The sequence below is a fragment of the Amia ocellicauda genome, chromosome 4 (assembly GCF_036373705.1).
Source record: "Amia ocellicauda isolate fAmiCal2 chromosome 4, fAmiCal2.hap1, whole genome shotgun sequence".
In the NCBI taxonomy this organism is placed as follows: domain Eukaryota; kingdom Metazoa; phylum Chordata; class Actinopteri; order Amiiformes; family Amiidae; genus Amia; species Amia ocellicauda.
Window position 1 is genome coordinate 54,332,639 of NC_089853.1, and position 25,852 is coordinate 54,358,490.

The 25,852-nt window shown below is 39.5% G+C and overlaps 1 protein-coding gene across 1 annotated transcript; it reads right to left on the bottom strand.

The window, feature by feature from the left end:
- Nucleotides 1-1,278: 1,278 nt before the first annotated feature.
- On the bottom strand, nucleotides 1,279-20,909 carry tgm5l (transglutaminase 5, like). Its single transcript, XM_066702886.1, has 16 exons — nucleotides 20,782-20,909; nucleotides 20,195-20,370; nucleotides 12,659-12,838; nucleotides 12,291-12,524; nucleotides 11,400-11,518; nucleotides 10,904-11,032; nucleotides 10,314-10,491; nucleotides 9,856-9,991; nucleotides 9,579-9,682; nucleotides 9,090-9,329; nucleotides 8,352-8,384; nucleotides 6,530-6,621; nucleotides 4,710-4,965; nucleotides 3,154-3,314; nucleotides 2,808-2,947; nucleotides 1,279-2,539 (listed from the first exon to the last, which is right to left on the bottom strand). Exons 1-16 carry the CDS (start codon nucleotides 20,907-20,909, stop codon nucleotides 2,389-2,391), a joined length of 2,457 nt encoding a protein of 818 aa, XP_066558983.1. The 3' UTR covers nucleotides 1,279-2,388.
- Between the last annotated feature and the right edge of the window lie 4,943 nt (nucleotides 20,910-25,852).

The window sequence follows — 25,852 nt, forward strand, 5'->3', positions numbered from 1 at the left end:
AAACAATACAAAAAAGAACAAATTAATAATGTTATGTAAAGGTTTCCCAACTGGCATAAGTATCAGGGCTCTGTGGTGAGAAATATGGTGGATGGGTACAACGGATGACAGAGGTGTGATAGCACTCCATAACTGATTAACAGGTGGGAAGGCAAACTCTCACAACACATTGTCCAAAATTTCATATTGAAAAAACACAACAGCACCCAGACCTTCACTAAACTGCAGCTGGGGGTGGGGGGGAGGTGCTGACGGTGATTTCTCCGGTAGGGGAGGGGGGGGAACTGCAGCTCTTTTGGGGTGTTCCCAGCAGTGGCATCGCTAGACCTCAGCTCTCCCCGGGACCAACTGGACCACGGAGCAATGGAAGAAGGTGGCCTGGTCTGATGAATCATGAGTTCAAGGTGTTGACTTGGCCTCCAAATTCCCCAGATCTCAATCCAATCGAGCATCTGTGGGATGTGCTGGACAAACAAGTCCAATCCATGGAGGTCCCACCCCGCAACTTACAGGACTTAAGGATCTGCTGCTAAAGTCTTGGTGCCAGATACCACAGCACACCTTCAGAGGTCTAGTGGAGTCCATGCCTCGACGGGTCAGGGCTGTTTTGGCGGCAAAAGGGGGACCTACACAATATTAGGCAGGTTGTCATAATGTTATGGCTGATCGGTGTATATATAACATTACTCTCTTGTATATCTGCCCAGACTGTCATGATGGTAAAATGCCAGTCCAAATTAACATGATTCTACGCCCCCTACTCTATAGCCTTTTTCTCCAGGTTGTGGCACACTTCTATCCCTTCCCTGTCAGGAAAGCAGAATACCATCCTAACCTGTGCTCCGGCCAAGATGTTTCACCACAAACAAACACAAGCGAAGCACAAAGATCATCAGGTCAGCTACCTCCGTGAAGTTGGCACCCCATGTGTTCAGAATATGAATACAAATATTTCCATTACTTTGTGCTGGTATGTGCCACAAAATTAATTGTTTGTGGCAGTATGATTCCTGAGCTATTAAACACTATATTTTATGAGCTGTGATGTCAATCAGCATCCCATCAACGTCCAAACTACCCCAAAATAGTATTTAGTTTGTGCTGTGTTTGTGCTGGTTTGTGCCATTAAAATAAACAATTGTGCTATGTTATTAAGCAATACTTTTTTAATGAGTGACATCAACGTCCAAATCACACCAAAATAGTATTTTTCCTTATAAGCTCCATACACACACATGTAAACATGAGACTGTCAGAGTACTTTAAAGAAGCCCTTTGAAGCCCAAGGGTTTAAGACCCAAGCACGGGGCGAAATATCAAGCAGATAGTAATGGATAGAAAATGGCAAAGGTACAAGAGTCGTAGTTTCCAAACAGGCAGGTGGTCAACGATCAGACAGGTCGGTACAGGGAATCCAAGAGTAGTCAAATAAAGTACAAGTGGAGTATGAATGTGATGGCACATGACCAAACTCATTATACCTGCCCTTCTTCCAAACTTTGTCCGTAGGAGACAGAGAGAGAGAGACATAAGACGAAAACTGGTTATAATCATTTTAATGACATAAGACCACATGAGGACACTTCATGATAGGCCTGCATACAGCTGTTTGTTTTAACATTCCTTATAGTACTCTTTCATCATGGCTTCTTTGTCAGTCATAACAGCTCAGAGACACACATACACACACACACACACAAACATATGCCACAATAATACATAAATAAAAGACATGACATCATAAAATCTGTAGTGCATGAGAAGAAAACAACACATGTCAGTGACACTTGGAAAACAGCAAATTACAGTTTCCAAGCAAATAAATTAAACATGGAATGTGTGAACCCAGTGCTGATCAGTACATGCATGAGATATGCATGATATTCACTTGTCACTTGATATATACTTGTCAGAGTGTGTGTTTGCATTTTCCATTTTCTTCAAAAAGCATCAATGTATGCAAAATAAACCAGATGAAAGATCTTATTGTCAATACTGCAGGAGTAAATAAAATGCTATTCAAGACAATGACATTGGAAGACAGATTCATACTGGTGAATCTAAGGCATAGTTTAGACTCCTATATTGTTTGTTAGAAGTGAATATGTTGAGATAGCACAATAATAATCAGACTTTAAAAGAGTGAACAATGTGTCTTATCTGGAATTCACATTTCCAATACATGTTTATATCTCACAAGTAATAAGTACCTTAATAAATACATAGATAAATAAATACATTTTAAACCACAGTATGGTGTGTATTTATGGTGCCTGAGAACCTGAGGGACATCAGTTGGACCCTGAATCTCTGCCTTTACACATTCGTAATGGACTTGCATAATGACATGCAGTCTCACTGTTGTATCAGCAAAGTAAGTGATGCCTTTTATACAGGCTTAACCTGGATAGTCTTGAATCCTCTGATGTTTGTGTGGTCCCTGGATACCAAGCTGGCCTGCAGCATTTTCAAACCACTCGCCTTGGGAGTGAAAGTGAAGACTTTCTCAATTGTCTTCGCAGGCTGCAGGATGGGGAGTCTGAAACACAAAGTGGAAGCAAATGGATTAGTGAATCTCTCTCTTTCTCTTTCTCTCTCTCTCTCTCTTAGATGTTCCTCTATTGACACTTTCAATCAGGAGTGGATGCTCTGCAGGTACTGTACAACTTTAAATGCCTCCTGGCATCCATGCAATCATCAGTTTGCAGCAAGATTAAGCCTACAAAAGGGTCTGTGTTTGTTTTCCTGAGATGATCAAGAAGGCACCAACATTGTCAAAGAAACATTCTCCCATGGAAACAACTTACTCTGATTGTATTTCCCCCTCGATCAGTCCAATCCCTTCAATTGTCATCATATAGCCACTCATTGGCACAGGTAAAGGGTTGGTAAAAATAATAAGGCCACTCTGCTCCACATTTTTCACAATGTTATATTCGTTGGCAACCTAAAAGATGAAAGGCACAATTTCAGCTGGAATTTTAGATTGGAACATTCTAAACCTCCAAGAAAAGACCTGACTGAACTTACAGAACAATTACTGTCAGAGTTGTATTACTTATGTCCCTGTTTTGCAGACATCTCATTTCGGGCTGTGTACAGGTCTTCTGTGCCCTCTCTTCCCTCTTCAAGAGATGGGTGTCTGGGAATTACCTGGATTGTAATGCGAGGACTGACAATATTGAACTCCTCTGTGGCCAGCCCTCGGTCTTGTGTAGCTTCATCTTCCACCACCACTGCCAGATTCACCAGATTGTCTCCAACCAAGGCCTTAGCATACTGTGAGTAGAGAATCTGGTGTTGTATGTCCTTAACTGTTGGGAAATAAGAATGTTTTATATATATATAGTAGCATAGTTCTAGGTGACGCACAACTTGCACAACCAGCACTACACCTCCCAGATGCCCTTCAAATGCTTTGAACTTTGACTATTCTTTCCGATTTGGACATGTTGGCTGCTTGTCTTCTCATCTGTGTTTTCCTTAGCAGTTGATGTTCAGAGAGGGATCTGTTTGCACTGTGTAGGTAGGGTCAACAAGGATTTAGGGTTTTGTTCTGTTTTTCTTTTGCTTTCATTCACTCTGACACTGTAAATCTTCACTTTTGCACCTTACGACCCTGTTCCTGTGTCTGTTTCCCAAGGTCCCAACTATTTCAAGAGCCCCCCCAAGGTGTCACTATATCCATTGTCAATCGATTGGGGTGTGAAGGATTCCATGAGCTGTAAATGCTTATCCAAGTCTTCGGACGTGATGTCGGCATAACAGGCTGGTGTTCACAGTGAGCCATCTCGCAGGACTGTAATTTCTAAACATTGTCAGAACTCTTTCAGGGGCCATGCTTTCCATTTTCTAACGATGTACATAATTCCATGATTACTCAATGGGAAGAGAAAACATAAAAATAACTAGGATAACATTTACTCTGAAGGAAGAGGTCATTTTAGTGGGTGTTTTTGGTGTGCCTTGGTCTCTGGCTCAGATATTTTGTTGAAGTTTGAAGACCTCACTGACACAGAAATTGTTCAGAAATGCCTCCAAATGAATGTAATTAACTGTTCAAATTACTTTTCCCGTCCAGTTATGTAAGATAATGAACAATAACCATCAGCCTGGGGAGGAGGCAGACATTATTCATCAAACCTGTGCTGCAATAATGTTACCAATAGGCAGCACATACAAAGGAGAGAGTAATCATAACTGCAGTCCTCATATAAGTAAAGAACTGTCTTGATTAACCTGTTACAGTAAAAATAAATAATGACAGAACTAACATTTGTACACATTCAGTTATGTATGCCTATTATCCCCTGTAATTGCACATGCTAGGGTGTTGAAGAATGTCATTTTATTTGTTTACTAAAGCTTTCAGAAGCTCAGTCTGCTTTGATTTATTTTGAATTGCTCTTCATCATTCAATATTAAATTAAAATTATCTTGGTTATATAATAAGCAGGTCCACTTTGATAGCATTTCTAATTTTTGAAAATACCCTAATATCATATGTGTTGTGTGTGATAAATGAATCATGCAAGTTAAACTGGCATTTCAAACATTTAGTACAGAGTCTGCCACTCAAGAGTGGCACAAGACTGAAACCTGTGCAACACTTATAAACCTTCCCCCGTCATTTCCTCTCATACTGAAACCAGAAATTCAACAACTGGGAGAAAGCAGATGGAAGTCACATTTGATCTCTGAAAATGTACCTTCATAGGGTCCCATTTGAATACGTCTGTGTTCTTCCCAGAAGGTTGCCATTGGACTGAGGTTATACTCTTTGGCCTGGGCATTGATGTTTTCTTTAACAGTTTTGACAGTCTTCTCCTTGTTGACAATGGTCACAGTGATGGAAATGCTTTCCCCGATTGTTGGCAGTTTGGGGATCATCATAGTAATTTCTACACTCTTCATCCCTCCTTCAAAATAAATCATACAGGAAGAAACCTGATTAAACCACTGAATTCAGCACCACTTTCAAAGCAACAAAGTGTTGCATGGTAGCAATGTAATCTTCTTTACTCAGAGTAAATTGGAGGATATGCAGGAAAAAATTAAATAAAATTATATATACACTCACCTAAAGGATTATTAGGAACACCATACTAATACTGTGTTTGACCCCCTTTCGCCTTCAGAACTGCCTTAATTCTACGTGGCATTGATTCAACAAGGTGCTGAAAGCATTCTTTAGAAATGTTGGCCCATATTGATAGGATAGCATCTTGTAGTTGATGGAGATTTGTGGGATGCACATCCAGGGCACGAAGCTCCCATTCCACCACATCCCAAAGATGCTCTATTGGGTTGAGATCTGGTGACTGTGGGGGCCAGTTTAGTACAGTGAACTCATTGTCATGTTCAAGAAACCAATTTGAAATGATTCGACCTTTGTGACATGGTGCATTATCCTGCTGGAAGTAGCCATAAGAGGATGGGTACATGGTGGCCATAAAGGGATGGACATGGTCAGAAACAATGCTCAGGTAGGCCGTGGCATTTAAACGATGCCCAATTGGCACTAAGGGGCCTAAAGTGTGCCAAGAAAACATCCTCCACACCATTACACCACCACCACCAAGCCTGCACAGTGGTAACAAGGCATGATGGATCCATGTTCTCATTCTGTTTACGCCAAATTCTGACTCTACCATCTGAATGTCTCAACAGAAATCGAGACTCATCAGACCAGGCAACATTTTTCCAGTCTTCAACTGTCCAATTTTGGTGAGCTTGTGCAAATTGTAGCCTCTTTTTCCTATTTGTAGTGGAGATGAGTGGTACCCGGTGGGGTCTTCTGCTGTTGTAGCCCATCCGCCTCAAGGTTGTACGTGTTGTGGCTTCACAAATGCTTTGCTGCATACCTCGGTTGTAACGAGTGGTTATTTCAGTCAAAGTTGCTCTTCTATCAGCTTGAATCAGTCGGCCCATTCTCCTCTGACCTCTAGCATCAACAAGGCATTTTCTCCCACAGGACTGCCGCATACTGGATGTTTTTCCCTTTTTACACCATTCTTTGTAAACCCTAGAAATGGTTGTGCGTGAAAATCCCAGTAACTGAGCAGATTGTGAAATACTCAGACCGGCCCGTCTGGCACCAACAACCATGCCACGCTCAAAATTGCTTAAATCACCTTTCTTTTCCATTCAGACATTCAGTTTGGAGTTCAGGAGATTGTCTTGACCAGGACCACACCCCTAAATGCATTGAAGCAACTGCCATGTGATTGGTTGGTTAGATAATTGCATTAATGAGAAATTGAACAGGTGTTCCTAATAATCCTTTAGGTGAGTGTATATATATATATATATATATATATATATATATATATATATGTATATGTATCACTAAACATGTACCTTTGAACAATGTACATTGACTGTGTAACTTAAATATTACATTATGTTTGGCTATAGTTCTGTTTCTGAACTGGAGTTACCTTGCATGAAGATGCTTGGCTAATAAATATGTATAGCTCATGTCACTACATGAACTAAGATTAAAGCATATAATTAAAGTAAAACTTCATAAGTTCTGAAGAAGTGTTTTGCTTTTGAGATCAGATGAAACAGCAACAACAAAATTCCCCCAATGTGCAATGCCCTCTTCCCTTGGGCCACCTGAGGAAACAAGAAACAGGAAAATAAGTATATTATGTAATATGCACCTTGTCCCACAACAAATAAATGCCATATACAGTGAGGGAAAAAAGTATTTGATCCCTTGCTGATTTTGTACGTTTGCCCACTGACAAAGAAATGATCAGTCTATAATTTTAATAGTAGGTGTATTTTAACAGTGAGAGACAGAATAACAACAAAAAAATCCAGATAAACGCATTTCAAAAAAGTTATAAATTGATTTGCATGTTAATGAGGGAAATAAGTATTTGATCCCCTATCAATCAGCAAGATTTCTGGCTCCCAGGTGTCTTTTATACAGGAAATGAGCTGAGATTAGGAGCACTCTCTTAAAGGGAGTGCTCCTAATCTCAGCTCGTTACCTGTAAAAAAGACACCTGTCCACAGAAGCAATCAATCAATCAGATTCCAAACTCTCCACCATGGCCAAGACCAAAGAGCTGTCCAAGGATGTCAGGGCCAAGATTGTAGACCTACACAAGGCTGGAATGGGCTACAAGACCATCGCCAAGCAGCTAGGTGAGAAGGTGACAATAGTTGGTGCGATTACTTGCAAATGGAAGAAACACAAAATAACTGTCAGTCTCCCTCGGTCTGGGGCTCCATCCAAGATCTCACCTCGTGGAGTTTCAATGATCATGAGAACGGTGAGGAATCAGCCCAGAACTACACGGGAGGATCTTGTTAATGATCTCAAGGCAGCTGGGACCATAGTCACCAAGAAAACAATTGGTAACACACTACGCCGTGAAGGACTGAAATCCTGCAGCACCCGCAAGGTCCCCCTGCTCAAGAAAGCACATGTACAGGCCCGTCTGAAGTTTGCCAGTGAACATCTGAATGATTCAGAGGAGAACTGGGTGAAAGTGTTGTGGTCAGATGAGACCAAAATCGAGCTCTTTGGCATCAACTCAACTCGCCGTGTTTGGAGGAGGAGGAATGACCCCAAGAACACCATCCCCACCGTCAAACATGGAGGTGGAAACATTATGCTTTGGGGGGGGTTTTCTGCTAAGGGGACAACTGCACCGCATCAAAGGGACGATGGACGGGGCCATGTACCGTCAAATCTTGGGTGAGAACCTCCTTCCCTCAGCCAGGGCATTGAAAATGGATCGTGGATGGGTATTCCAGCATGACAATGACCCAAAACACACAGCCAAGGCAACAAAGGAGTGGCTCAAGAAGAAGCACATTAAGGTCCTGGAGTGGCCTAGCCAGTCTCCAGACTTTAATCCCATAGAAAATCTGTGGAGGGAGCTGAAGGTTCGAGTTGCCAAACGTCAGCCTCGAAACCTTAATGACTTGGAGAGGATCTGCAAAGAGGAGTGGGACAAAATCCCTCCTGAGATGTGTGCAAACCTGGTGGCCAACTACAAGAAACGTCTGACCTCTGTGATTGCCAACAAGGGTTTTGCCACCAAGTACTAAGTTGAAGGGGTCAAATACTTATTTCCCTCATTAACATGCAAATCAATTTATAACTTTTTTGAAATGCGTTTTTCTGGATTTTTTTGTTGTTATTCTGTCTCTCACTGTTAAAATACACCTACCATTAAAATTATAGACTGATCATTTCTTTGTTAGTGGGTAAACGTACAAAATCAGCAGGGGATCAAATACTTTTTTCCCTCACTGTAAATGATATGTTAATACAAGGATTTGAGAAGGCCAAGGAGAAGAGAAAAAAAAACAGAAAAGAAACGTACTTCGGTTGAGTGCTGAATATCGTGTCATGGGATCTGGAAAAGGAAAGAACAATGGGAATTTGCATTTTAGCTGAACTTGTGAGTGTTATACATATTTGGAGGGTATACAAAGTTTGAAGGTTCTACTTCAGTGGCAATAAAGTCTGGGGCATAATCTGATGGGATTTATGATGCTGTCCAATGGAACTGCATTGAGTGGATGCTCTCAGGTGTAATAAGCAGCAATTAGTATGATTTTGATTGCGTGTATAATGTGTGTGACTATTTTATTCCCCTAAATTTGTATTCTCCTCAGGTGTGAAGGGCTCCAAAATAACGAGTCCATATTATGCCTGTAAACTGAATACAGCTAAAAACTTAATTCTGCTGTATCTCATGACTCTGCAAACAGGAAGGAACTGGAAGAGATTATGGCCACGATTTGTAAGCTGCATCACCTCTCTGCTTAATCATGGTCTTCATATAATTGCATTGATTGCATTTGTCAAGTCATTTAATACTACCAGCAGAGGAATGGGGTCACAATCACCATGGTAATTCTTTATAAAATAAACAGAAAAAAGGACTTTAAACTAGAAATGGTTCCTGTGTTCCAAGTGAATATGTGGATATTGATATAGATGTAAATGTGTAAACCCCTCTGAGAAACGTTTTGGAAGACACCTATGTAGCATTGATAACAGATGTTTACTTATGAGTGCCTGTAATTACACTGGCGAAAGCTCTCTCTCTTTTTACCTTTTGGAACCTTGTAAGTACTGGTGATATTCTCCGGTAATTCCACGCCGACGCCCTTCGTGCAGATCAAAGAGCCGATCCGGCTGGCATCCACGGCACGGTTTACCTCGCAGTTGTTATTCAGTATGATGGTGTGGATGTCTGCATTGACCTCGGCAAACACAAAAGGAGTGTCATACATCATGTCTAGACGTTTCTTTTTGATGGCTTTGACTGGACACGGCCCGCAGCAAAAAACACCTGTGGAGAGACAGACAGAGCACCATTTGCCACTAGTCTGTCTAGAATATGTTAATTCCCCACCACAACTGGATCAGATGTGCAGTATAGAAAACAAGGGTTGTGAGGTTTAAAAAGGTTTAAATGGTTCATAATTTAGATTGATAACCTGCACATTTTTCTCAACTAAAACAATGCAAAACTAGTAAGCCTCTTTTAAAAGGACGCTGAGCACAAAGCAGATGTTTCTGTTGTCTAACTATTTATTACCTTCGCTTCTTTCCTGTGGTGTTGGGTCCAAAACTTGCCACCCATCAAATCCATATCCCAGGTCAGGACGAGCCATCCAGCACTCCACCCACACATGGAAATTCCTAAAATAAAACATTTCAATCAGACTTTATCCTTGACTTAATTTAAATATTGTTCATGATTAAATGTTTTGGGCTGGCTGGTGTGAGCGGGTGAAGATGAAAAATAAATGGCATCAGAAAATTTCAGTAATTGAATTTAATTTCTGCCCCCAAAGATTCACAACTATACCCACCATATGCTATCTTGAGTTAGCTGCAGTTTTTCTCCCTTCTCACTGTAGAACTCTTCAATGATCAAGTTGGCGTTGGTGTCATGAGCAGAATTGAAGTTGGTGACGACGCGCGTTGGAATTCCCAGCACCCTCATGACTGACAACAACAACAGAAACCAAAAATGTAAATGTTATACAAAAACAATGTCAGTATAAAAACCCTACATAAAAGCATTTAGGAATGCTATATTTATTTCTCACCAGCCTTAGAATAAAAATAACAGAAACACAGTTAGGTTTGAAAATCCTAATATGAAATACGAGCCAACACAAGGACTGAAAAAATTAACACTAATAAGAGAATGAGAATTGAAGCACACAATTATAGAAACTACTGCGTGGTCTGTTTCAGGTAGTAAATAAGTGTAATATAGCGCAAAAGTCTCCAAACATCACCACTTTTCAGGACTGATATTTACCTGTACACATGACAGCAGCATATACCCAGCACTGTCCATGGCACACTGGCTTAAACTGGGATCTCGCCCACCGTCTTAAAATATCAGCACTCCCAGTCCATTGAGAAGGGTTCATTCCAGTGCTGTAGTCTCCTGACCAGTTCCCCTTGAGGACACCCCTGTCATCTTTACAGTTTATCTGATGAGATACATATATATATATATATATATATATATATATATATATATATATATAGATATATATATATACATTTATTAATTTCAAATCTAAAAAAGTCACATGTAACAATAAATTAAACCTTTATCAAATTCATAACTTCCCCAAACTGAACAAAAGAGTAAATTACTCAGACAGTAACCAAATGGGGACCAAATCTAGATTAAATTAAAACTTTACACAAAGTTTACAAGACTGGTACTTCATGGGGATACTTCTGGGGATGGGGATGAAATGGGTCATCAAATACTGGGATTGTAATTTGTAGAAAGCAAGGTTTTGGACCTTGAGGAGTGTAGCAAATGCTCCATATATATACAGTGTACATTACAGGAGAGAAAAGGTCAAAGTCAGAATTGGACTATCTTCTTACCATGGCACACACCACTCTGCTGACATACACTGGGTCCCAACGGTTCAGATAGTCTTTTTGTTGGTTTCTCATGTGTTGAGGGCTGAGCTGCAGCAAATTCAAACAAATCTCCAGTATCCCTTCTTCAAACTACATTAAGAAACAAATAAAGATATTGGAATCATAAAACCTCTACATTCATACCTTATGTCATGTCCTTTGAGAATTGAACTGACAGTAGCCCTTGTATTTCAATTACACTGCCTTTGGCTATTTTTCATTTGATGTTTTAAGAGTTGTTCTGTTATCTTCTGATTTGTAGGGATAAACACTGCTATAGAAAGGAAAACCGTGTCAAGGGGAATTTAGACTGCATGTGAGAGGCTAAAATATTTACAAGGATATATCTTTAAACTTGTCTCATACATCCTCATATCAGAGCTATCTAAGGTTTTACACATTTTTACACACTGAAATAATTTTCTTTAGGGTACACCTGAGGCCACAGTTTGCTTACCTGACCAAAAACCCACGACCGAGACACCATGTTCTGGGGCGTGCCCATGTACACTGATCCAAACTCATTCTTTAAATACTCTTCTCTGTGTTCCTCAGAGGGGAGGTAGACTGTGTCATCTAAAAGGACAAAAAAAACACTGAAAAAATAATAGCTTAAATGTCCTTGATTGACCAAAAGTCCTGATCCTTTGGAGAACCTGTGGAAAGACTTGAAAACTGCTGTCCTTAAACAATCCCGAAGCAACTAGAGAGAGCTTGAACAAATCTGACAAAGAATGGGCAAAAGTTACACCAAGCCAGTGTGCAAAGCTGGTAGAGACTTATCCAAAAAGACTTGCAGCTGTAATTGGTGCCAAAGGTGCTTTCACCATATATTGAGTTGAGGGGTCTGAATACATATACAATCAACATATTTCCTTTTTTTCCTTTGTTTTTGCTATAACTTATCTTACCCTTCAGTCTTTGTTTTGAGCAGTTTTTAATAAAATATGAAATTAAATAAAAATGTGTATGCGTCATTTTCTAAGTTCACAAAATTGGACATCGTAGGGAGGGTATGAATATTTTTGCAAGGCACTGTATATATATATATATATATATATATATATATATTCTGTCATATTATCCATTGTTGTTACTTTTAAAACTGTCATTTACTGTATTAACCACTATTTTTTGTATTGATGGGGACAATATTAGTGTAAAAGCATAACATAGTGAAGCATTTTAGTGCACCTTCAGGTGTACCGTTCCTACTCCCCCCAAAACTCTGTCCCTCTACTGAGACACTGTTTACTGCAACACCCTTAAAAACAAGTAATGAAGGGTAAAATAAAGGGAAAGCTCCACTTAAGTGGTTTTAGGTGACTGGCCTCAGGACACAACTCACCACGGCTCCAGGGGTTGAAGAGCAAGATGAACTCTGCAATGTTATAGGTGTGCGACTGGTATGGAGACAGAATCTGAACGTGAAGCGTATGGAGGCCTATGCAAGCATCAGGGGGTGTGACAATGTGCACGCTTAGAGACCTGGATTGGATATCTCCGGGCTGAATCAGAGCACTCCACTGGGATTGGGACTGGTGCATCGAGAAGGTGGCTGGAAAGGAAACACTTGACTTGCCTACAGATAAAAAAGAAAGAGAGGTCACCAGCCTGTTACCAGGTTACCATAACAATAGTATCTGCTGTAACAAATGTATTTTGTGAGAAAACAATCTAAAACAACAGCATTGGTTCAGTACATAAAGTTTGTACCTAGGAAGACTGTGAAAATTAGCTTTTCCTTGTTTGGATTGTAGCCCCGGTCTTCAAAAAGCAACGTGACCTTGAAGGGTAGTCCTCTCCGCACCACCAAGAACTTTGAGCCGAGGCGCTCCGTGTCATGTTTCCTGTGGTTAGTCCTCTGTTCCAAGTTGGTATATTTCAGGTTTAGACCTTAAAAAAGGGGAAAAAAATGTTTAGCACAAATATGGCCTACAGTATTAAAGCTTTTACTTTTAAAGCTCACAGATAAAGCAGAGCTGTGCAAATCCCTTGGTAATGGTTGTTTGACTACTCTCAGTCTAAGGAGCTGTCTAAACCACTTTAAAATGCTGACGTGTAGGTCACAAGTATTGGTTTTGTAGAGTATTCATTCAGTGTTACAGTTTAGGAGTCACTTGGTATATTTTTATTTTAAACACACATCACACATTAGTTTATCCCATTAAACTATTCCAGGACACAATCATGCAGTTATTTATTTGTGATAATAGTGAGAAAAGTATTGTATGTTTTAAAGACGTAACTAACCCTAATACCCGTCCTCCTCCCTTTGAACCCCAGAAAAATAAACAAAATAAAAAATGTGTCTCAAGATAGTTCAAGCTCACTATACACTCAATGTCAGTGCAAGTATTTTTTTGCATTCTTTCCACTGGATCATTGTATAAGAATGTAAACCACATACTTTTCAGGTGCATGTCAGTCCTGTATAGCCCTTGAGAATGTATGTAAAATGTGAGCCACTCAGTGTATATATATTGATATTTATGTAACTAATGGCTCTAAATAAATTCTGAAAACATAGCTGCTGTTGTCTCTGTCGGGTGTCTCTAGCATCAAACCTGTAGGGGGGTAGTAGTTGTTAGTGAGGCCCCTGCTCTCACATCAATAAAAATGGGGTGGCGTGGTTGGAAGGGAGGTATAGTCACATGGGAGTGGAGCCTAGTGGGGAGTCCCTCTCTCCCCCCAGGACCCCCGTCACACTCTCTTATGGCTCTGAAACCTGGTCACTATGGCAGAAACTGTAGACGCTATAAAGAAGCATAGTAGATTTAAGCTTGGAATAACAAGAGACCGAAAAATGAATGGATTTGAGAACATTTAAACGGTGAAAATGTTAAATTGGCAAAGGGCGAGACAAATTGCAAGAAGAACAGATCAAAGATCAACAATAGGAATAGGAAGGTATTGAATGGATCCCAAGAAATTAAAAAGACCTAGAAGACCACAAAAAAGATTGGAAGATGAACTAAACTTTGCAGGCATGACATGGAAAAGAGAAGCAATAGATTAAAGCAAGTGGAAACATATTGAGGAGGCCTTCATCATAGGCTGATGATAATGATGGTATATTAAATGTATTTTAGTATTCTCATTGCTGTATTTCATATAATTCTCCATTGCTAAGATTAGGATTTTTTGATATGCTTTTAAAACACAGACCTTTCAAACTGAAGTCTGTCATTTAAACCTTTGATTTATTCTGCATATCTGACCACTTAATGGTTCACTGACCTCCAACTGCTAGAAGCTAAAGGCTTAAGACTCCTGTGAGAAGCAGACAAAGCCCTCATAATTTACAAAGGTAAGAAACTGAATGCATGAATAAGTCAAGAAATACATCAATAAGTAAAAATACCATGTATTGTTAGAGAAAGTGGTAAACTCAACTCACCTTCCATTCCTGTTCGCAGTCTTTGTAAATGTCTGAGAAACTGCATTCATGTCAGTTATTTAAACAGTCTGCTGTCTCCTCCCAATTGACAAATCTTCATTTGAATATTTTACAGTAATGTAAAGAAAAAAACTAAAGTATTTTGAGGCAAGCAAACAAACCAGCTCTGCTGTAGGGTGTGTAGCATTTCTCTGATGTCATTTCAGGTGTTAAGGACACAGCCCTTTGCCCAAATTGAATTCTGGGTGGTACTTGATTAGTTTAATCTGCCAAAAGCCTTAGTCCTGGCACACCTCCGCAAGCTAAGATACCCATCATTCCTTCTTGGGAACTCTTTTTAAAACGAAAGATAACTGTAAGTCACCCTGGATAAGGGTGTCTACTTAATAAATAATATAACAATATAATGCTCTTTATCATTTTCTAATCCCAGGGCAGATCTGAAAACTCAAACCAAAAGTCAAATTAATTTAACATTATAAAACCATTACATTAGTGAAAATGAACATTTTATTGAATAATAACATTATCTTAATTTTAAATTTGGTATTTTTTGCCTTTATATGGCAACCCAATATGTCCTCGGCAAATCTCAAGATTGCAGCAATTTGTGCCTATCAAGCAATTTCTGACTAATAAAATGTCATATGCCAATAAACACATTACAAACTCTGAGGTTGGAAGAGATGTACTTATAAGACAAAAGTAAAGGCGTTTGCTGAAAAGGGGAAATGGTGATCCTTATCTCATCGGCTCAAGAGTCTGACTCAACTCAAGAGTCTCCAAAATATGGTTTATGCCATACCCTTGTACAGAAGTGCCTCTACACTCTGCAACTGCCGAAAGTACCTACAATGGGCACGTGAGCATCAGAACTGGACCACTGAGCAATGGAAGAAGGTGGCCTGGTCTGATGAATCACGTTTGTGCTGGACAAACAAGTCCAATCCATGGAGGCCCCACCTCAAAACTTACAGGACTTAAAGGATCTGCTGCTAACGTCTTGGTGCCAGATACCACAGCACAGCTTCAGAGGTCTAGTGGAGTCCATGCCTTGACGGGTCAGGGCTGTTTTGGCGGCAAAAGGGGGACCTACACAATATTAGGCAGGTGGTCATAATGTTATGGCTGATCGGTGTATATATATAATGCATACAAAGAAATAAATAATAACTAAGTATCAACAATGCACTTGAAATATATATATATATATATCACAGATCTTGCAGAGTTCTCACATGAGAGCAGGCCACCCCGTATTTTATCAAAAATATAATAATAATAATAATAATAATAATAATAATATGATTTTTATTTCTTGGCAGATGCCCTTATCCAGGGCAACTTACAACATAAGTGCAAAACAAAGTGCAAAAATACAGTTAAGTAAAAGGCATCAATCATTACAAGTTCAGTTCAACTAAAACATAGCAATTCAAAATATAATACATTTTACAAATTCCAATTTACAATTTACACAGTCAAGTACAGTAAGTGAGGTCCTACATCCTGGACGGTAAAGCTAAGTGCTGTCAAGATGTAGGGTCACAGTCAAGGGCTACGGGAAAGAGAGCAAGGAGGAAAACAAAATCAAAAACACAAGAAGCATAATAAAACTGTGAAGTGCTATCTAGCGGGGATAAAAGGACTAATACTACAAGTACTGTCGGAAAAGATGCGTCTTGAGTAAGCGCCGGAATGAGATCAAGGACTCTGCTGTTTTGACTTCGGTGGGCAGGTCGTTCCACCATTTAGGGGCCAGGGATGAGAGTAGTAGTAGTCTGTGTTAATTTGTGTCGTATCTCAGGTCTCAAATGAACATGAATTAGTTTTATTACAAAAAATATATAATCATAGAGTACAGTATTTCCCTGCCTCTGCCTTGCCTTGTTCTGACTTTGTCTGACTGCCTGCACCCATGTTTCATCCTGCACTTCACTGGTTGCTATAATCATGGTAGTTTTGGTAAAGGTGGGGCCATTTTATAGTTGAAAATTAATTATTTTGCACTGAAATAGACTTAATCTGGCAACCCACCTCTGGAAGCTGAACCATGCATGACAGACATGAAATAAAAATCTGATTGCATCCGACCCAGAGAGTTCTGCTAAAGCAATCCCTTGTTCAAGTAAGAACGATACTTCTTGCAAGCTGAATTGAATGTTAAGGATTTAATTTATTGGTCACACTTTACAATAAGGTACCATGATTCCTCATGAATTAATATATGAATAGCACAGGATAAACACATGCATATGTCATGCACTTCATCTGAGTTCTTATGTTAATCACATGTATAACAGGGTTAGGGTAAATGTAGGTTCATGTGCTCAACATCAGAACTCAGATGATGTTCATGATGTATTGATGTATAAATCCTATGGTATTAAAATATTAATTCATGAGGAATCACAGTACCTTATTGTAAAGTGTTACCCATTTATTGACTGTTCAAATAAAGACATGTAGGTAGCTAAGCACTTATTGTTTACAGTTGTTCTCAAATAAAACTTTTTAACAAATTATCTAGCCTAAAATCTTGTTTTGAAAAGCAATGCTGCTCTGGAATGTCATTCAAGAGCACATCAAAAAATACATTATAAAGCATGTGTTATTTGCATGTGAACATGGTTTGATTTGATGGTGCACCTCTCTGCATGCTAAAGTAGCTCAGCGCTGCTTTAGTAGTAATGCCATTTTCACAAGGGAACTACCCAATTTAGGCAAAACAACTGAACACCACAAGGAAACTTTGCCCCATCCTGGCCAGCCCACAAGACATAATTTTAAAATAAAGAATGCATTAGAATCTAATAAAAATCAATCAATCAATCAATAAATCAATCATTAAAAATAGTTGTTTTACACTGGTTTGAAAAGCAGGGATCTCTTCAGTGTATTTCAAGTACTGATTGTGAGTTGTACCTAATATGTACTGCTATGCACAGCGTTTACCCTGGAATTACATCATGTGATGAGTTTTATCTATGTTCGTGAGTACCATGGCAATCAGCAAACTGCTACAGTGTCCCTAGCATACACTCACCTAAAGGATTATTAGGAACACCATACTAATACTGTGTTTGACCCCCTTTCGCCTTCAGAACTGCCTTCATTCTACGTGGCATTGATTCAACAAGGTGCTGAAAGCATTCTTTAGAAATGTTGGCCCATATTGATAGGATAGCATCTTGCAGTTGATGGAGATTTGTGGGATGCACATCCAGGGCACGAAGCTCCCATTCCACCACATCCCAAAGATGCTCTATTGGGTTGAGATCTGGTGACTGTGGGGCCAGTTTAGTACAGTGAACTCATTGTCATGTTCAAGAAACCAATTTGAAATGATTCGACCTTTGTGACATGGTGCATTATCCTGCTGGAAGTAGCCATCAGAGGATGGGTACATGGTGGTCATAAAGGGATGGACATGGTCAGAAACAATGCTCAGGTAGGCCGTGGCATTTAAACGATGCCCAATTGGCACTAAGGGGCCTAAAGTGTGCCAAGAAAACATCCCCCACACCATTACACCACCACCACCAGCCTGCACAGTGGTAACAAGGCATGATGGATCCATGTTCTCATTCTGTTTACGCCAAATTCTGACTCTACCATCTGAATGTCTCAACAGAAATCGAGACTCATCAGACCAGGCAACATTTTTCCAGTCTTCAACTGTCCAATTTTGGTGACCTTGTGCAAATTGTAGCCTCTTTTTCCTATTTGTAGTGGAGATGAGTGGTACCCGGTGGGGTCTTCTGCTGTTGTAGCCCATCCGCCTCAAGGTTGTACGGGTTGTGGCTTCACAAATGCTTTGCTGCATACCTCGGTTGTAACGAGTGGTTATTTCAGTCAAAGTTGCTCTTCTATCAGCTTGAATCAGTCGGCCCATTCTCCTCTGACCTCTAGCATCAACAAGGCATTTTCGCCCACAGGACTGCCGCATACTGGATGTTTTTCCCTTTTCACACCATTCTTTGTAAACCCTAGAAATGGTTGTGCGTGAAAATCCCAGTAACTGAGCAGATTGTGAAATACTCAGACCGGCCCGTCTGGCACCAACAACCATGCCACGCTCAAAATTGCTTAAATCACCTTTCTTTCCCATTCAGACATTCAGTTTGGAGTTCAGGAGATTGTCTTGACCAGGACCACACCCCTAAATGCATTGAAGCAACTGCCATGTGATTGGTTGGTTAGATAATTGCATTAATGAGAAATTGAACAGGTGTTCCTAATAATCCTTTAGGTGAGTGTATATTAACATGAAATGATCTCTTCAGAGACATGGATTGAAAAGACTGAATATTGAGGGGATGATTTTCAAGACATCCATGAAGCATCTTTCCTACAGACACCATGCATTTTATAGTTGCAATTTCAAATAACCAGTAGAAATAGAGGTCATGCAAACATACAATTCTCACAGCATATATGAGCAGTATTTTAATAGTTATTCTAAACATCCATTTTAATGATTTGAAATCTAATTCTGTTCACAAAGCAGTTGAGAAAAAAGAAGAATTCAAAGTATGTTTCTCTTTGGTTGCAAGGTCACGTTATATGTAATCAAGTTAAAACATCTCAGCGCTAATGACACAAGCATTCTTCACATTACTTGTCAGTGATAATGGACCTTCAGTACTGCAGCAATCTCATTTTACAAGAGATTTTCAATCACTTTTTACTGGAATACCTATTGTCTCATTTAACACCATTGACTAATTCAATCATCTCAAGAAAGTCTGAAGTCTGAAATCTGTTTTAATAATGTTCAACACATGCAAAGCTTCTTAAAAAAAAAAACACAAATATGGCATAAGCGTCACAGCAGGCTTGTCTCAGACTCTTGTGAAATTATGGGGTTGGCTACATTTTAGAAAGAATGTATAATTATGCACAAAAGTATCCTTTGTTGGGAATAAAGCTTTTTTTCTTAATGAAATGACTAAGTAAATACAGTAATTGTAACTGAGGATTATTAATAATGTGTACGTAAACTGTGTGGAACGGTTCCGTAATGCTTGAAGAACACACCTTAAAATGCCATGAATGCCTGAATTATACTTAGCTTAACTGATCTTAAAACATACTTAACATGGATACTCAAAATATATTTGCCCACTATGTATTGTTATGGATAAATATGTGTAGGACGTCATTCTGTGTAGCAATCTTGTAAACTCAACTATTATTGATTAATTGAATACGAATATGTTCTACCATTGGTAATAAAGTCCTGGGAATCCATTTGCATTCCAGGGATAGTTCTACAGTGCAAGATGATTCTACAGATGTGGGGTGGGATGTTATTGTGTGGTTCTGTTTTTCTTTTCTTTTTTTATTTTACAGCAAAACAAGATAAAAATCTTTTTAACACATCTGCTGGTCATATTGATGCCTGGTTGCACACAAAGAGGAAAGAAACCAGGATGTTCTTCAGAAGTCCTTACCACACACTGAACAAACCACACTTCCCATTTAACATTTTTCTTTTCCTTTAGTATTTCTCGGTAATCACACAGTTCTAATGAAATCATCTGAAACCATTAAAGAACACAATGACTATCTGCTGATTCTATAAATGTGGTAACTGGTTTGAATCTTATATTCAGAAAAGGAAAGTGAATTTAAAAATATAAAGCATTTAAACCTACGAGACTATTATTATTGCTTCAATGCATGGCTTTCTTCAAAAATGCAAATGACTAAATCACATCGCTCATGATTGTGACAGCAATGAAAGCGTCACTTTGCATGGCTCCCTGATAAGTTCGACTTTTCTCCTCCTTCAAAAGTCTCCATTATCACTGCAGGGTCCAAACTCTTCTTGTCATCAGTTTCCTCACCCTCGGTCCTATAGTGTGGGCGGGAGTGGGTCAGACTAAGATTAATAGCAGAGTCGTTCTGCTTTTGTGGGACAGCCGGTTTCAGTGACAGTTTCCGGTGCAAGCTACCCCTCAACCTCCACACTTTGGCTTTAAAGTCCTTGCGAAGGAGGACATGCAGGATGGGATTGATGCAGCTGTTCACATATGCAAAGTGGGAGGCAAGAGGAAGGTATTTCAGTAGGTTCGGGCCACCCCGCAGTTGTAGAACAGGGCAGAGAAGATGAATGTCATCCCAAGGATGCGAGAGGGGGTCCAGGCGATGAAGAAGGACAGCACAGTAGCCATCATCACTTTGTAGCTTTTGGTAAAGGCAGGAGGCAGTTGGTGCCATTTAATCCTGGAGAAGATGACGGCGTAGGAGGATGTGATGATGATAAGTGGAATCAAAAACCCACCAAAAAAAATGGGCAGGAAGACTCTGAGTAATTTTGCTTTCGCAGCTGAAGGACTGACCCTATGTGAAGTGTTGTCCTGGAGGCTGCAACTGTTCAGTGATTTTGGAGAAAAAGGCCACAGGCAGGCTCAGAAGACAAGTCAGCACCCACAGAGATAAGCACACCTTCCTGGCCAGCAGCGTGGGCCTGTTGTTTCGGTACCACACGGGGCTAGCAACCCCGAGGCAGCGATCGATGCTGACTGTCATTAGGATGAACCCACTGGTATACATGTTCATCGTGGAGAGGAAATAAAAGAATAGCAACACTGACTATCCGGAACGGCAAGCAGAGGATGAAAGAGAAGTCTGCCACAGCCAGGTGTAGAAACCACACGTTGAATTCCGATTTCTTACATTTTAAACCAAGGAGCCAAATGACAATGCCATTGGCCACTGACCCAATGAGAATTGTTGAGGAAGATATAAGGAGGTCTAAGTACTTCAAGACGTCCTGTGATTTCTCAGTCATGTTAGCAGTTGATTTTCAACGTCCACTTCTATGTTCTTCTACTGTTTGAAAGAGGAGAACACAGGTTAACTTGCACTTCAGTCTTCAGTTCTTACCCAGCTCAGATCCTTCATCTGGACTACATACCATGGTCATACAACTGCATACTTTCTGAGCTTTCTCTTCACTGACCTATGTAATATGAACAACATTTATAAACCGAGTACAGTAAACTGCTTCCCCTTTTTCAAGTTCATTTTCTTTGTGAATATGTATTATAAGTTGAACTGAAGCTGGATACTCACACCCCTGATGATGACAATCCAGAATCTTCATAAAACTCTTAGCTATGAATTTTCTTTGCATCAGCTCTTCAAAGGGTATCATCATTTATTCATGACTTTAAAAAAAAATCTTGAAAAAAAGATCAGGTACTTAGAATTTTGAATAACTTCCTTCCATCATATTCCATCTACATTTAATAACTCAAATTGAATTCCTCCTGTAGACCAGTGTCACAAAGTCAGGAAAAGAAAAGGTAGCTCCGTGATGTCTTGACTTTTATTCCAGACCGCGCCGCTAGATATGTTCTTCCCCTTGCTACACTCAAAAACCTCAATGATATGCAAACACTTTCCACAACTACTTAGTACTGCTTGCATTGTTCAGGAGGTTAAAATAGGAGGTTAATTCAGTACTGTCAGAAGCTGCTTTACATGCAAATTGACAGAGGAACATGATGGCAAGTAGAAATACAAAACAGAAAATGGCCCCAATACAGTTGCCACTTTGGTCAATAATTCCAAAAACACTTTGAGACCAGATAGGTAAAAATTCTTGTGAACTGAAATAAATTAACAAATACACTCCACTTCAATCACAAATTAAATGAAATGTGTTGCTTAAGTGGTGCAGCACTTCCTGACAATACCAACGGGGGGAAATATTTGATGTGTGTATTAAATAAACAGATTGTGCACAGCCCGATTTGAGAAGATTATCCCCTATCAGTTAATATCAATAGTCCTGCTATCAACAGACTGAGCACACAGCTTGTTAATATTACTTATTTGATCAGGTAGACTCTGATGCAAGTTAAATTCAAAATTAAGAATTGTGGGTAACTAGCAATATACAGATATAGATGACAATATAGCCTTTATTAATACATTTAAAAACATGGCTTAACCTTTAATTTTCAGCTCAGGTGAAGTCTGTCTCAGAGCACCCTGGAGTAATCTTAGGCACTTATCAAACATAATTATAAATATTTGGTCTGATTCCTTGTTTCTGTTTCTGTTTAATTATAAAGTGAATTCCTAATTTAGTGTTGTAGCAAAAACAGCTTCTGAAAAAATCTACTGAGAAGACACATAACGTGAAAGTTGAAAGATATTGTGTGCAAAATAACATACAGATAACAAATAGCACCCCAAAAGGAAGTGTTATGGTGAAAGATATATTTTCATAGCAGCAAAATATAAACTAGGAATCTCTATTAAATGATATATCTCTCTCTATTTGTTTGTGAGTCCTTCAGATAGATAACATGTCATTGGCTGCAAGCAAAGGTTACATAGTACTGAATTAATCCCTTTTAATTTATTTTAGTCAAATACTGTATACTGAGTGCAGGGTAAATTCAGAATTATGTTTATTCCAATAATCCAATGAGACCAAACAAATAAATAATAACAAAAAAACATGCACTTACTCTTTTTGTATCTCTCCATTGTATTTTACCTTCATATTGTTTCTCACTGAATCTGGTAGGGTAAAGGTGAAATCAGCATAAATGATTTTCTCATTTATCTGTATATTTTTTAACCAGGTGGCTTCAAGACACATTTAGTTCATTTAGTTATTGTTTGCTTAAAGGACAGTTATATATCCAAAAGCACTGTATCCTGTGTAAATGGCCACAAATATAATTGATAGAATAGATCTACAGTGAGGGAAAAAAGTATTTGATCCCCTGCTGATTTTGTACATTTGCCCACTGACAAAGAAATGATCAGTCTATAATTTTAATGGTAGGTGTATTTTAACAGTGAGAGACAGAATAACAACAACAAAATCCAGAAAAACGCATTTCAAAAAAGTTATAAATTGATTTGCATGTTAATGATGGAAATAAGTATTTGATCCCCTATCAATCAGCAAGATTTCTGGCTCCCAGGTGTCTTTTATACAGGTAACGAGCTGAGATTAGGAGCACTCTCTTAAAGGAAGTGCTCCTAATCTCAACTCGTTACCTGTATAAAAGACACCTGTCCACAGAAGCAATCAATCAATCAGATTCCAAACTCTCCACCATGGCCAAGACCAAAGAACTGTCCAAGGATGTCAGGGACAAGATTGTAGACCTACACAAGGCTGGAATGGGCTACAAGACCATCGCCAAGCAGCTTGGTGAGAAGGTGACAACAGTTGGTGCGATTATTTACAAATGGAAGAAACACAAAATAACTGTCAGTCTCCCTCGATCTGGGGCTCCATCCAAGATCTCACCTCGTGGAGTTTCAATGATCATGAGATCGGTGAGGAATCAGCCCAGAACTACACGGGAGGATCTTGTTAATGATCTCAAGGCAGCTGGGACCATAGTCACCAAGAAAACAATTGGTAACACACTACGCCGTGAAGGACTGAAATCCTGCAGTGCCCGCAAGGTCCCCCTGCTCAAGAAAGCACATGTACAGGCCCGTCTGAAGTTTGCCAATGAACATCTGAATGATTCAAAGGAGAACTGGGTGAATGTGTTGTGGTCAGATGAGACCAAAATCGAGCTCTTTGGCATCAACTCAACTCGCCGTGTTTGGAGGAGGAGGAATGACCCCAAGAACACCATCCCCACCGTCAAACATGGAGGTGGAAACATTATGCTTTGGGGGTGTTTTTCTGCTAAGGGGACAGGACAACTGCACCGCATCAAAGGGACGATGGGCGGGGCCATGTACCGTCAAATCTTGGGTGAGAACTTCCTTCCCTCAGCCAGGGCATTGAAAATGGGTCGTGGATGGGTATTCCAGCATGACAATGACCCAAAACACACAGCCAAGGCAACAAAGGAGTGGCTCAAGAAGAAGCACATTAAGGTCCTGGAGTGGCCTAGCCAGTCTCCAGACTTTAATCCCATAGAAAATCTGTGGAGGGAGCTGAAGGTTCGAGTTGCCAAACGTCAGCCTCAAAACCTTAATGACTTGGAGAGGATCTGCAAAGAGGAGTGGGACAAAATCCCTCCTGAGATGTGTGCAAAACCTGGTGGCCAACTACAAGAAACGTCTGACCTCTGTGATTGCCAACAAGGGTTTTGCCACCAAGTACTAAGTCGAAGGGGTCAAATACTTATTTCCATCATTAACATGCAAATCAATTTATAACTTTTTTTAAATGCGTTTTTCTGGATTTTTTTGTTGTTATTCTGTCTCTCACTGTTAAAATACACCTACCATTAAAATAATAGACTGATCATTTCTTTGTCAGTGGGCAAACGTACAAAATCAGCAGGGGATCAAATACTTTTTTCCCTCACTGTATAACCATAAATCGTATTGAGCTGTCAAAAAACAAAGTGGAATGATTATCTCTTTATTTATTTTCCACTGTTTAAAAGGTGGGTTGATTAGGTCTAATATTGGATTTCTAATCTAATTCAGGATTGACTGCAATTCTGTAGCTGATAAGCTATTTACAAAAGTGGTTTCATTCCTTTTTCTTCTTTCTTCTTTCTTTGGTTAATGAAGCCTACAAAATATTGTTCATCCGTTGTTCTTCCGGTGACCTATGTATTTTAATGGTGATATCTTTCATTTTAATTAGAATGGGGGGTGAAATAGTACAGCATAAAGTAAAGTTCAGTAGTTTTACAACACCAATTTGTTGTTTTGACACTTAGAACATGCTCTTCAAAGCCTTAGGTATTGAACTATACATTGTATTTCAATAAACTATATACATAACACTGAAATAATGCACCTTTTTTGCAAACTGACCCAGGAGAACATTGAGATTATATTTTCCCCGAGTCATTCAGGTCCCTCAGACATGCCACTGAGCAAAGCTGGGCCTCTTAAGGAAGTGGCAGAAGGGCACCTGGCATGCCAGTGAGTTTTGTTATATATTCTGCTGACCTCACAATCTTGATCAGCTTCTGTTTTCCATTGCTGGAAAAAAAAAAAATCTAATTCGGTTTCATTTTTACTTTATTGCACATTGTCCACTTATATGTAATATAATAATATATACTGTATTATAAGTACATAATACATGCATAACTGAAGCTCTTCATAGCTGAAGCTGAATCCATAGATACCTCATCAGTAGCATCTATAATAGCTGAGATATGAGCTGAAATGTATAAGCCCCTCTCTCACTCTCATTCTGCCAGCTTTCACTCTCCTCCCCCATCTCTGGCGCTGCTCGGTCAGTAAACAGACACTGATCAGCTGCCTGAGACGGGGTTTTTTGGATTGTCTAGAATGGCAGATCTCCATGGCACATGACAAACACAGTGACATCCTCTCCATTGGGCAATTCCAGCCCCATGTGCTGCTTTGCGTATTGAATTTGTAAAACCAGGAAGTACATGATGCAAACAAACCGCACATGGCTCTTTTCAGCAGAATCTTAGCTATGTAGCTAAAAACACTGCATGTCTTTATCTCAAATCGTTTATCACATAATTAATACTTTGTAATTGATGCCCGAATTTTGGGCGGATACGCCTAAG